Raw genomic sequence first — 14,519 nt, 5'->3', positions numbered from 1 at the left:
CTGCACCCGGCATGCACATCTCCTTCATTGGCTGTTTCCGAGATGTGTCCTTTACAGTGAACCAGGAACAGGAAATGAACTGACCAGATGTGGTGGCTCACATCTGTAATCTCAGCACTTTAAGTGATTGAGGTGGGAGAATTGCTTGGACCCAGGAATTTGTGGCCAGCCTGAGCAACAAAACAAGACCCCATCTCAACAAAAAATAAAATAAATTAGCCAGATGTGGTGGTGCGGGCGTGTGGTCTCAGCTACTAGGGAGGCTGAGGTGGGAGGACCACTTAAACCCAGGCAGTCGAGGCTGCAGTGAGCTATGACTGCACACTGCACACCAGCCTGGGCAACAAAATGAGACCCTGTCTCTCAGAAAAAAAGAAAACAGCTGTTTTTCTGAGTTCTGTAAGCTGTTCTAGCAAATGACTAAATCCAAGAACGGGGTCATGGAAACCGCTGATTTGTAACATGTTGGTCAAAAGTACAGGTGACAACCTAGTACTTGTCATTGGCATGTGAAGTGAGGGCAGCCTCATGGGACTGAGCCCCTAACCTGTAGGGTCTGCGCCAGCTCCAGGTAGTGTCAGAACAATATTGTGGGATACTCAGTTAATATCCAAGGCCCTGGAGAATTTGGTGTAGAAACTCCACACACACATTCAGTCAGAAATGTGTGGCTAGAGAGAAACACAGGCTTTATTTTTCACCTACCTGCTTAACTGCATAGGAGAAGCACATGTGGTGCTCATGAACAGAGCAAGCATTAAAGTCACACCAGGCCCTACATCTGACTCAGTCTTAATATCCATGTGAGCTTGGGTAAAACACTCATTATCCCCAAGTCGTCATCACCTCATTCAGAAAATGGGGCTAACTGTGGCACCTGCCTATGATTTTGGGAGAATTCATGAAATATTATGTTTGATGTTATTGTGATCATCACAGCTATTCCAAACTATGTGACAGGGACAGTGATGGATGATGACATCACAAGATTAGAAAGTGTAATGAAGTCTCTTGGGCAAAATTCCATACAAGCAAATTCCCGTCTCTCCAAAGTATTCCTGCCAAACTTAATTCACCATTTCCTGAACAAAATGTGCCATCTTAATTGTCCAGGTCTTTACAGTGCTGCTCTCCCTGCCAGGAACACTCCATCCCATCCCAGCCCACTCCCCATGCCTCCACCTCCCCCTTCCCTCCCCACTCTCATACAACTCTTCATCATCCTTCAAAACCCGGCTTCAATGTCACCTTATCTGGAAGCTGCTCTCACCCTCCAGAAGTGCTTCCCGTTGCACTTGACGCATGCACTGTTATTTGATCATTTTTGAGTTATTGTCCAAGTCTTTTTGTACCTGAATAACATGCTGCTGAGTCAGTCTCCTCCTGGACTCTGAAGTCTTTCATGGTAGATCCAGCTGGAAATGACAAAAAGACATTCTTGAAAATAAAAGAAGGAATGACACGGACATCAGTACTTAGAAGTTGTAAATGGTATGTGGAAAGCAAGCAAAACTCAAGAGCTTCTAGGAAAAACATAGGAGGGAAGGCATTACTGGGAAATATGCTAAAGAGTTCATGTTTATTTTATTTTATATTTTTGAGAAAGAATCTTGCTCCATCGCCTTGGCTAGACTGCAGTGGTACCATCACAGCTTACTGCAGCCTCAACCTCCAGAGCTTCAGCAATCTTCCAACCTAATGGTTATTTTATTTAAGAAACACAGTCTTACTGTTACCAAAGCTGGAGTGCAGTGGTGTGATCATAGCTTACTGCAGCCTCAACCTCCTAGGCTCAAGTGATCCTCCAGTCACAGCCTCCCCAGTAGCTGGGACCACAGGTGTGCACCGCAATGTCCAGCTCATTTTATTTTTAATTTATAGTAGAGACAAAGTGCTGCTATGTTGACCAGGCTGGTGGTGATCCCCTACCGTCAAGCCGTTCTCCCACCTCAGCCTTCCAAAGTGCTGGGATTACAGGTGTGAGCTGCCACACCTGGCTGAGGGGGTTAATTTTTAATGATATAAAGAGCTCAAAGCAAATATTAGGAGAAGCCTAAATGCCTACGGCGGCTGACTGGTAAATTATAATACATCCCATATAATAAAACATTATGCAACCGTGAAAAGGATTAAGATAGATCAATAGGTATTGGCACAAATGTCCATGAAATATGAAAATGAGAAGTGATATCCAATTAGCCTGTATGTATCTTGAAGAATATGGCCAATTATTTCCTGAGATGAGATGCGTCTAAAGAGTGAAGGAAGTTTTAGACTTCTTTATTTGAAAGTATATTTTTATAATTTAATACAAGATTAAATAAATAGATCATCGAATTAGTAAAAGACACATTAACTCTATAAATAAACAGAAAGACATGGACAGCCGAGCCATGGTGGCTCCTGCTTATAACAGCCCTTTGGTAGGGGGCAGTGGGAGGATCGCTTGAGGCCAGGAATTCCAGAGCAGCCTGGGAAACATAGCAAGACCTCATCTCTACTAAAAATAAAAAATAAGCCAGGCATGGTGGCATGTTCCTACAGTCCCCGTTACTGAGGTGGAAAGATTACCTGAATGCAGGAGGTCAAGACTGCAGTGAGTCAAGATCTTACTACTCTATTCAATACTGGGCGACAGAGAGAGTCTTGGTCTCAAAAAAAAAAAAAAAAGTGTGGGGGCAATAAAGAAATAAAACTAGCTGGGCACGGTAGCTTATGCTTGTAATCCTAGCACGTTGAGAGGCTGAGTCAGGTGGACCACTTGAGGTCCAGTGTTCCAGACCATTCTGACCAACATGGAGAACGCCTCTCTCTACTAAAAATACAAAATTAGCTAGGTATGGTGGTGCATGCCTGTAGTCGCAGGTACTCAGGAAACTGAGGCAGGAGAATGGCTTGAATCTAAGAGGAGGAGGTTGTGGTGAGCAGAGATCGCACCATTGCACTCCAGTCTGGACAACAAGAGTGAAACTTCATTTTCAAAGCAAACAAAAAAACAAACAAGAAAGCTAATAAGGTAACATAAGAAAATATATTAAAATGTGACAAAAATAAAGGAATATGAGGTCTTTTATTTACTAAAAATAATCAAACAAAAAATAACTTTTTAAGTTATAATACCCTGTGCCGGCAAAGGTGCAGTGAAATGGGCATTTTTTTGTACCATTAGTGGTGTTTAAATTGTATATAAGCCTTCCAGGGTAAAGCTTGGAAATTTTTTAAAAATGATACAGTGACTCACTATACAGCCTCCCCCCAACTCCTGGCCTCAAGCAATCCTCCCACCTCAGCCTCCCAAAGTGCTGGAATTATAGGCCGACAGCCACAATGGCTGAAAGCTGGGCAATTTACATCAAGTGTAATAAGAATGCTAATGCCGATATTGTGTGGCGGCTCCGGCGGCCGCGGTGGCTGGTACCCGAGTCTCGCTCCGGCCGCCGCTAGCGGAGCCCTGCCTGGGGCAGGAGCTGCAATATCTCAGGCTGTGCAGACAAATGGAACTCAACCATTAAGCAAAACATGAGAACTCAGTTTATATGAATTACAACGAACACCACAGGAGGCAATAACAGATGGCTTAGAAATTGTGGTTTCACCTCGAAGTCTACGCAGTGAACTAATGTGCCCAATTTGTTTGGATATGTTGAAGAACACCATGACTACAAAGGAGTGTTTGCATCATTTTTGTGCAGACTGTATCATCACAGCCCTTAGAAGTGGCAACAAAGAATGTCCTACCTGTCGGAAAAAACTAGTTTCCAAAAGATTACTAAGGCTAGACCAAAACTTTGATGCACTCATCAGCAAAATTTATCCAAGTCGTGATGAGTATGAAGCTCATCAAGAGAGAGTATTAGCCAGGATCAACAAGCACAATAATCAGCAAGCACTCAGTCACAGCATTGAGGAAGGACTGAAGATACAGGCCATGAACAGACTGCAGCGAGGCAAGAAACAACAGATTGAAAATGGTAGTGGAGCAGAAGATAATGGTGACAGTTCACACTGTAGTAATGCCTCCACACATAGCAATCAGGAAGCAGGCCCTGGTAACAAACGGACCAAAACATCTGATGATTCTGGGCTTGAGCTTGATAATAACAATGCAGCAGTGGCAATTGGTCCAGTAATGGATGGTGCTAGTGAAATTGAATTAGTATTCAGGCCTCACCCCACACTTATGGAAAAAGATGACAGTGCACAGACAAGATACATAAAGACTTCAGGTAACGTCACTGTTGATCACTTATCCAAGTATCTGGCTGTGAGGTTAGCTTTAGAAGAACTTTGAAGCAAATGTGAATCAAACCAGATGAACCTTGATACAGCCAGTGAGAAGCAGTATACCATTTATATAGCAACAGCCAGTGGCCAGTTCACTGTATTGAATGGCTCTTTTTCTTTGGAATTGGTCAGTGAGAAATACTGGAAAGTGAACAAACCTATGGAACTTTACTGTGCACCTACAAAGGAGCACAAATGAGCTTTTAAAAACCAATTCTGACACTGAATTTTTTATAGCCGATTTCTTTAATATTAAAGATGTGCTGGCATTACTATTATGAACAGAAAAAAAAAGAATGCTAATGCCTTGTGACTCACAGTAATCTCATTTCTGGAAATATCACCTTTGGATATAATTCAACCTGAACAAAGGTCATATGCACAAACACAGGTGTAATATTTTTCTCTGTTCTAAAAGCATATGGAATTCTTCATAAATTTGCATGTCATTCTTACACAGGGGCCATGCCAATCTTTCTATTGTTCCAACTTTAGTATATGTGTTCCTGAAGCAAGCATGAGTAATTTAATATGGAGTGGTTAAGTGAAATAAGAAAGAGATGTGGGGAATTAAAAATCTATGGTATTTGTAGGCACCTAGTAACAGCTCATTAAAGATTAGCTGCTACCTTTATTATTTTTATGTTAATTCCACTCAGTTAAAAATTGTCATTAAAGATTACCACTGTCATGGAACATCCTGTATTTAACAGTATAATTGTAAAAACAGATAGAGGCCAGGCGGGCTGGCTAACACTTGTAATCCCATCACTTTGGGAGTCCAAGGTGGGTGGATCCCCTGAGGTCGGGAGTTCGAGACCAGCCTGACCACCATGGAGAAACCCCATTTCTACTTAAAAAAAAAAAAAATACAAAATTAGCCAGACATGGTGGTGCCTGTAATCCCAGCTACTCAGGAGGCTGAGGCAGGAGAATCGCTTGAACCCTGGAGGTGGAGGTTCTGGTGAGCTGAGAGCACACCATTGCTCTCCAGCCTGGGCAAAAAAGAGCAAAACTCCATCGCAAAAAAAAAAAAAAAGGGCCAGACACAGTGGCTCATGCCTGTAATCCCGGCACTTTGGGAGGCTGAGGAGGGTGGATCACCTTAGGTCAGGAGTTCGAAACCAACCTGTCCAACATAGTGAAACTTCATCTCTCCAAAAATACAAAAATTAGCTGGGCACAATGGTGGGTGCCTGTAATCTTAGGCACTCAGGAGACTGAGGTGAAAGAATCGCTTGAACCCAGGAGGCGGAGGTTGCAGTGAGCCAAGATCATACCACTGCACTCCTGCCTCAGCAACAGAGCAAGACTCTGTCTCAAAAAACAAACAAACAACAACAACAAAAAAAAAAACAGATACAATTTGTCCCTTGGTATATGGGGGGATTGGTTCCAGCTCCTCCATTTCTGTGTATACCAAAATCCATGCATACTAAAGTTTTCGAAGTCAGACCTGTGGAATTCACATATAGGAAAAAATAGAAAACTAGTGAGTTGTGGTGACAAGCACCTGTAGTTCCAGCTACTTGTGAGACTGAGGCAGGAGGATTGCTTGAGCCCAGGAGGTTGAGGCTGCAGTGAGCCATAATTGCACCACTGCACTCCCATCTGGCAATAGAATGAAAAAGCAGGTTGACTTTTTAATACAAATTTTCTGTTCACTTGAGAATATGGTCAGAACTGTGGCATATAAAAATTCTTCATAAAATAATTATGTATTCCAATTAATGCTAGAATTGGGAAGAGAAAATGTTTTGTTGACTATTTATTCCTTTACTTGCTGTTATATAAACTATTGCCAGTGGGCACTTACTAACTAGAAGTGTCATCTCAGTGCTACTCACAATGAAAGGTGGTGTCTGGGGCCCAGGTGTGTTGAGATCCCCATGCCTGGGCTATGGATGCTGAGTGAGACTTACTTGTCCATCCATTTTCTATATTCCAGCACTGGAAAACTTGGGATTATCTATCTTGATAAGATTTCATTAAAATTTCACTTGGCAAGAACCACAAATGGAAGAAAGGCCATGAGACCACAGGATAGTACTTGTTCTCAAGAGAATCTTCAGCTTGGGTGCTTCTATAAAAGAGGAATTACATTGTTGAAAACTCATCACAGGTCAGGTGAGGTGCATGATACCTAATAATTCCAGCCCACTGGGAGACTAAGGCAGGAGGATCCGGTGAGTTCAAGATGAGCCTTGGCAACACAGTGAAACCTCATCTCTACAAAAAAAATTAGAAAATGAGCTGGGTATGATGGCATATTCCTGTAGTCCCAGCTACTCTACAGGCTTAAGTGGGAGGATCGCTTGAGCCCAGGAAGTAGAAGCTGCTCTGAGCTCTGATCTCACCACTGCAGTCCTCTGCTTAGTTTTCCAAGAACCTTCACAGTGGAAAGGTAGTCCCTGGGGAAAGAACCTAAATCTTCAGGTTCCCAGAGGAGAAATATATCTCCTTTGTCAAGTAATAAATGGAACACCTGCCATTAGAATCAGGGAGTTCTGCTAGCATGAATCACTCCCTATGATCCTGAGCTATACAGGGAACATGAGAAACTGGAGTTTGGAGACCTATAATATTGAATTCCAGATTGTGGAGACCTTACCAAAGTACAGCCTTTCCACAAGGCACTGCCAAACACCAGCTCGCTGTCTCCATGGGGCACCGCTGTATCTCTGGCTCTAATTTCCCCAGGAGATGCTCTATTCCAGCTTTCTCTTACATTTTGTATCCTGTACAGTTCCTGGTGTAAGGCCTCATCACATAGCAGGCTGCTGAGTCAGTGCTGAGCTACTACAAATCCAACTTCAGATTCCAGCAGGATACTTCCTGTTTGAGAAATTAAAGAGGAGAGAATGGACCCAGCCTGGCGCTGGCCAGCTTAGCAGTCCAAAGTATAAGCTGCTCAAAGTGACTACAGTGCCTCTGATTTTCTGAGTCTCCTTTTGCTCCTAGGCTCTTTGGATGAGATTAATTTCTCCATGTTGAAGAAATGGTTTGCTAGAATATAAAAAATTTAAAGAAGAATAAATATTAAAATATAATTTTCTCTTAACGAGCACTCAAAAGCACACTCCCACCAATGCTCAGTCTATTTATCTCTCTCTCTCTTTTATTTCTGAGATAGGATCTTGCTCTGTCACCCAGACTGGGGCACAGTGGGTAGATCACAGCTCACTGCAGTTTTCAACTCCTGGGCTCAAGCGATCCTCCCACTTCAGCCTCCCGAGTAGCTGAGATTACAGGTACATGCCACTATGCCTGGCTAATATTTTAAATTTTTTGTAGAGGGGGGGTCTCACTATGTGGCTCAGGCTGGTCTTGAACTCCTAGGTCAAGCTAATCCTTCTGCCTTGCCCCCGCAAAGTGCTGGAATTATAGGCTTTAGCCACCACACCCAGTCTATCTATCTGTCTATCTATCTATCTATCTATCTATCTATCAAAGCTTCTCATATATATATACATATTTTTATTGCATTTTAGGTTTTGGGGTACATGTGAAGAACATGCAGGATTGTTGCATACGTACACATGTGGCAGTGTGATTTGCTGCCTTCCTCCCCATCACCTATATCTGGCATTTCTCCCCATGCTATCTCTCCCTAACTCCCCACCCGCCGCTGTCCCTCCTCTATTTTCCCCCACCAGACCCCAGTGTGTAGTCCTCCCCTCCCTGTGTCTTCTCATATATTAAATATTACTCCTTAAATCGCCTCCTACCCACCCATCTGCAGTGAGAGCAAACACAGGTCTCTGCGGGTCAGACAACCTATGTGAGGAAGGGAGGCTGGAGTAATGTGAGAGACCAGGGGAACTGTAGCAAACTGCAAGGTATTCACTTCAAAGGTTTTTCAACACTGTGATGGTCAAACCAAACACAGAAAGAGGAATTCCAGTTCAGTCACCAGCAGCCAATATGGGATGTTTCATCTACATGCTGCAGGGCAAATGCTTAGGACGAATGACCTGGTCTCCACCAACCTGTTCTTAAAGTTACTCCTGCCCAAGTCCCTACACACTACTGACGTGACCCACATTCACAGCACTCTCCTGATACCTTTGCTTGTTTAGTCTTTTTTCTCCAATAAATATTTTCTTATTTTTACTTTTTTTGATATAGAGTCCACCTCTGTCACACAGGCTTGAAATACAGTGGGATGATTATGACTCACTGCAGCTTTCATCTCCTGGGCTCAAGTGATCTTCCCACCTCAGCCTCCCAAGTAGTTGGGATTACAGGCATATACCACCATACCCAGCTAAGTTTATTATTATTATTAATTTTTGAGATGGAGTCTCACTCTGTCGCCCAGGCTGGAGTGCAGTGGTGTGATCTTGGCTCACTGCAACCTCTGTCTCCCAGGTTCAAGTGATTCTCCTGCCTCAGCCTCCTGAGTAGCTGGGATTACAGGCAGGCACCACCATGCCTGGGTAATTTTGCATTTTCAGTAGAGATGGGGTTTCTCCATGTTGGTCAGGCTGATCCGGCCTCAAGTGATCTGCCTGCCTTGGCCTCCCAAAGTGTTGGGATTACAAATATGGCCAGTCAAATGGTTTTTCAAGTTTATATAACTTAAGCAAACTCTTTAATAAATAAGGTAGCTTATATCAGTAAAGTAATAGTAGAAATGTCTTAAGAATTACCAGCATACATTTTTGTTTGCATTGATTAAACAATTTCATATTTATTCCTCACAAATATTCCTGCTAAATATTATAAGGTGTCAAAATTTGGCTTAGGGGTTACAAAAGTATAAAGCCAGCCCAAACAGAACAATCTTTGCTTTTGTAATCTTTAATAAACAAGACATTGATATTGGTTTAATGAAAATGGCTACATCTTGCATTTAGTAAGATTAGCATAACTTTTTTTTTTTTTTTTTTTTTTTTTTTTTTTGAGACAGAGTATTGCTCTGTCACCCAGGCTGGAGTGCAGTGGCACGATCTCAGCTCACTGTAATCTCCACCACCCAGGTTCAAGCAACTCTCATTCCTCAGTCTCCTAAGTAGCTGGGATTACAGGTGCATGTCACTATGCCTGGCTAATTTTTGTATTTTTAGTAGAAATGAGGTTTCATCCCATTGGCCAGGCTTATCTCAAACTCCTGACCTCAGGTGATCTGCCTGTCTCAGCCTCCCAAAGTGCTGCAATTACAGGTGTGAGCTGCTGTGTCCTGCCATCATAACTTCTAATCTTGTGGTTTTAGCTGGTCTAGTCCACAGGCAGTAAGGTTTGTTTTGGGAAGGGACTGTTATCATCTTTGTTTTGAAGCTAAAGTGTGAATTAAGTTCCTCCTAAGGTTAGTTCATCCTACACCCAGAAATGAACAAGAAGAGCTAGGAGGATAGAAGCAAGATGGAGTCAGTTAGGCCAGATCTTTTTCACTGTCTCAGTTATAATTTTGCAATGACAGATCCATAACTTTAAAAGATAACTATCAAAGTTTTCATAAATATCTAGGTAAATCATTAAAATAAAATAATTAGGTAAATGTAATAGGATAAATACATGTAGACAAACTCATTATAACTTAGAATGTAAAGTTAAATTAACTAGTAGATATTTCATTATTTGGGCATTTTCCAATAATATGTTTGCAGGAAAACATTCTTTCTAAAAAAAAGTGTGTCATTTTTAAAAAGGTGAATTCTTTTTATCTAATTCAAAGCTCATTTAAAGGTTATGTATGGGCCAGTCACAGTGGCTCACACCCATAATTCCAGCACTTTGGGAGACCAATGTGGGCAAATCACCTGAGGTCAGGAGTTTGAGACCAGTCTGTCCACCATGGTAAAACCCTGTCTCTACAAAAATTAGTCAGGTATGGTGGTACATGCCTGTAATCCCAGTTATCTGGGAGGCTGAGGCAGGAGAATCACTGGAACCCAGGAGGCAAAGTCTGCAATGAGCTAAGATTATACCACTCCACTCCAGCCTGGGGGACAGAGTGAGCCTCCATCTCAAAATAAAAAGATAAAATAAATATATAAGTAAGTAAGTAAGTAAGTGTTATGTATAAAACAAGGTAAAAGAAACCAGGAAGCCAGAGAGATATAAAAAAAAGTTATAAAAATAAAGAGTTTTTTTTAAATAAGAAAGTTTATTTTCTTTGCATTTTTTGTGGTGGAAATTCACTGTTGTTGCCCAGGCTGGAGTGCAGTGGCTCAATCTCAGCTCACTGCAACCTCCACCTCCCAGGTTCAAGTGATTCTCCTTCCTGAGCCTCCTAAGTAGCTGGGATTACAGGCTCCCACCAATATGCCTGGCTAATTTTAGTATTTTTAGTAGAGATGGGGTTTCATCATGGTGGCCAGGCTGGTCTCAGACTCCTGACCTCAAGTGATCTGCCCTCCTGAGTTTCCCAAAGTGCTGGGATTACAGGCATGAGCCACCATGCCCAGCCTAATTTTTGTATTTTTAGTAGAGATGGGATTTCACCATATTGTCCAGGCTGGTCTTGAACTCCTGACCTCAAGTGATCTGCATGCCTTGGCCTCCTAAAGTGCTGGAATTACAGGCAGGAGCCACTGTACTGGGCTGGCAACATAATATGCTATGCAGCGCAGGTCTTTTCTTTTGCCTTTTGATAACTGGACTAACAGATTTTATGTTTTATCAAAACATTTCCTATGTCATTATTATTGTTTTGGTTAACTTAGGGGGAAAAAATAAAAACTTTTTTTTTGGCTGTGTGCTGTGGCTCACATCTGTAATCCCAGAACTTTGAAAGATCAAGGAGGGTGGATCACTTGAGGTCAGGCATCTGAGACCAGCCTGGCCAACATGGTGAAACCTTGTCTCTACTGAAAATATGGCTGGGTGTGGTGGTGGGTGCCTGTAATCCCAGTTACTCAGGAGGCTGAGGAAGAATTGCTTGAACACAGAAGGCGGAGGTTGCAGTGAGCTGAAATCTTGCCATGGCACTCCAGCTTGGGTGACAGAGTGAGACTCCATCTGAATTATTTTTTTGTAAATTAAGGTTATTAGGCTGTGCATGGTGGCTTACACCTGTAATCCCAGCACTTTGAGAGGCCAAGAGGGGAGAATCCCCTGAGGTCAGGAGTTTGAGGCCAGCCTGGCCAATATGATAAAAGCCCATCTCTACTAAAAAAATACAAAAATTAGCCTGGCCTGGTGGTGGCCACCTGTAATCCTAGCTACTCAGGAGGGTGAGGCAGGAGAATCACTCGAACCCAGGAACTGGAGGTTGCAGTGAGCCGAGATTACGCCACTGTGCACTCCAGTCTGGGTGACAGAGTGAGACTATGTCTCAAAAAAAAAAAAAAAAAAAAAAAAGGTTATTACATCCATGTATCTTTCTGTATGTGCTTTACAAGTACTTGTAACATTGAGTTACAAGGCTTTGATTCTTGAGTCTAAAAAGAACATCAAGTCCTGCTAACCCTTAAACACTGACAGCAAAGCCTCATCTTCAGGCTTGGTAGAAGATGCCAATCAAAATAAACTGCATTCCTGAGGCAGATTACAGGTACATGCCACCATGCCTGGCTAATATTTTAAATTTTTTTTTCTTTTTTTTTTTTTGAGACAGAGTTTCGCTCTTGTTACCCAGGCTGGAGTGCAATGGCGCGATCTCGGCTCACCGCAACCTCCGCCTCCTGGGTTCAAGCAGTTCTCCTGCCTCAGCCTCCTGAGTAGCTGGGATTACAGGCACACGCCACCATGCCCAGCTAATTTTTTGTATTTTTAGTAGAGACAGGGTTTCACCATGTTAACCAAGATGGTCTCGATCTCTTGACCTCGTGATCCACCCGCCTCGGCCTCCCAAAGTGCTGGGATTACAGGCGTGAGCCACCGCGCCCGGCCTTATTTTAAATTTTTTGTAGAGAAGGGGGTCTCACTACAATAGTCCCAGGGACTATTGCAGTAGAGATAGGGATGTGAGATTGTATGGGCTGATTTTGAGAGATAAAATAAGTTCAGTTTCTCTAATAAATTAACCATCAATGTCAAACGCACACTGATGAAAGACCAGCATGTGGGCCCCTATGTCAGATTAACAAAGTTTTCTTGAAGCATTAACTGACTGCTTAATAAAGGTTATAAAAGGCTTATGGAAATTATATCTTATGATTAAGATTAACATTTTATAAATTGTTTGTAAAATTTTGAAAGATAAATTTAATTGGCTTCATGCTCATTTTTGTTTTTTGTTTTTGTTTTTGTTTTTTGAGATGGCATCTCACTCTGTCACCTAGGCTGGAGTGCAATGGTGCGGTCTCGGCTCACTGCAACCTCCACCTCCCAGATTCAAGTGATTCTCCTGCCTCAGCCTCCTGAGTAGCTGGGATTACAGGTGCCCACCACCATACCTGGGTAATTTTTGTATTTTTAGCAGTGACATGGTTTCACCATGTTGGCTAGGCTGGTTTGGAGCTGCTGACCTCATGATCTGCCTGTCTTGGCCTCCAAAAGTGCTAGGATTAGAGGTGTGAGCCACTGCAGCTGACCACTGTTTTTATTAGGACCTATTATTTGGAAGGTTAAGTCTTCTCTTTCAAAAAATGTAGGTTTTTGCCCTTTTTTTTTTTTTTTAAATTCTTGAGTTATCACCTTGGTCAAGTAAATGACTTATTTTACAATGAACTGTGGATCACATATTTAAAATCTTTTATATTTGGCAGACTTTCCAAAAGCAAATTATAAATTTTGTCTTTTTCAGACCCAATTAATTATTTAAGACATGAGTTTCTCTAAAGTCCAAAAATGACATAATTTGGCTTATTTTGTGTAAAAATCATACAGGAAACATTGTCAAATATAAAATAATGTTTGGTTTTCTTTGGGCTGTATTTGTAAAAATATGTTATTTCGATACGTTCCAAAATTGGGGGAAACTCTTATAATTCTGATATGACTTAGTGTACATTATGAGTAATAATTATAATTCTGTTACATTATTGTGTGCCACAGAGGTAACACATTTCCTTGTCAATTGTGTCCTTGACTGTGGCTGCCCTAACACTTTTGTCATCCACAGACAATTGTTATCTTGTTTTGGCCCTCTTCAGAAGGTGGTTTTTTAATCAACTGTTAAACTCTGACAGGTACTCTTGAATACAAGTTTTTGATAACTTTGGAGGTTGTAATATCAGAATAAGAGAAAAACTTTTAGGACTCATGGAGAACTGAAGTGTTCATGAATAGGAAGAAGAACAGGAGTTAACTACATGGACTGAACTAATAGAAGACTGAAGTAATCTTTTTGACTTTTTGCTCAAAACATTGCTGATTCCTTTGCTTTCTTTTTTTGAGACGGTGTTGCTGTGTTGCCCAGGCTGGAGTGGTGGCACGATCTCGGCTCACTGCAACTTCTGTCTCCCTCCCAGGTTCAAGTGATTCTTGTGCCTCAGCCTCCCAAGTAGCTGGTGTAAGGCCGGTGCCTCCTTGGGAGCCGAATGGACACGCCCTTCTCTCTCCGCGCCTAAAAACTACGTCATCATTCTGAGCGCATTGCTCAGCATTTGCCCTCTCCATGCGGGCTCCCCCTTGCCCATTTCCGCATTCCAATCTCAGCCCTGCACCCGCCATAAATTTTGAAAAGGCCTGCCAAGAACCTGCCCTACGGTAGCTCCTCCATACGTCCTCGGCCAGCTCCTCGTCCGTGCTCACTCCCTTCATACCCAATGGAAATGCCCCTGCTTTGTTCACCTCGCCCGTCCCCAGTCTTTTAATACCCAATAGAACTACCTTGTCTTTGTTTCCCCCATAGTCAATCAGCCACTTCTACTCCCTATAAAACCCCACGCCCCAAGAAGAGAAGCGCGACTTCTCCGGCCCCTCCTGTTGGATCGTAGAACCTCGCCCAGGAGCTGATTAAATTTCTTTATTCCAATAACTGGCCTCAGTTGCCTCATTTAAATCTCAGTTGCTTCATTCAAACCTTACAGCTGGGATTACAGGCATGCTTCACCGCACCCAGCATTTTTTTTTATTTTTTAGTAATGATGGGGTTTTGCCATGTTTGTTGGGCTGGTCTCAAACTCCTGCCTCAAGTGATCTACCCTTCTTGGCCTCCCAAAATGCTGGGATTACAGGCATGAGACACCGTACCCAGTCTGTTTTGTTTTTTCAGAGTCAAGGAAACTTTTCTTTGGAGCTACAGGCAACTTTTAATAATTGGGTGTAATCCTTGGCCATGCACGATGGCTCATGCCTATAATCTCAGCATTTTGGGAGGCCAAGGTGGGTGGATCATCTGAGGT

The 14,519-nt window shown here is 42.4% G+C and overlaps 1 protein-coding gene and 1 pseudogene across 1 annotated transcript; one reads left to right on the top strand and one right to left on the bottom strand.

Moving 5' to 3' along the window:
* The first annotated feature begins 3,558 nt into the window (after positions 1-3,558).
* On the top strand, positions 3,559-4,468 carry LOC105715017 (E3 ubiquitin-protein ligase RING2-like). The gene has a single exon (XM_064375326.1). The coding sequence runs from the start codon at positions 3,620-3,622 to the stop codon at positions 4,289-4,291; it is 672 nt and encodes a 223-aa protein (XP_064231396.1). The 5' UTR covers positions 3,559-3,619; the 3' UTR covers positions 4,292-4,468.
* A 231-nt stretch (positions 4,469-4,699) lies between these two features.
* LOC135274666 (U6 spliceosomal RNA) lies at positions 4,700-4,799 on the bottom strand (annotated as a pseudogene).
* Between the last annotated feature and the right edge of the window lie 9,720 nt (positions 4,800-14,519).

This window comes from Aotus nancymaae, unplaced genomic scaffold, assembly GCF_030222135.1.
Source record: "Aotus nancymaae isolate 86718 unplaced genomic scaffold, 86718_ANA_hifiasm-v0.15.2.pri h1tg000012l, whole genome shotgun sequence".
Classification (NCBI taxonomy): Eukaryota; Metazoa; Chordata; class Mammalia; order Primates; family Aotidae; genus Aotus; species Aotus nancymaae.
This window is presented reverse-complemented; position numbering and strand designations above follow the sequence as displayed.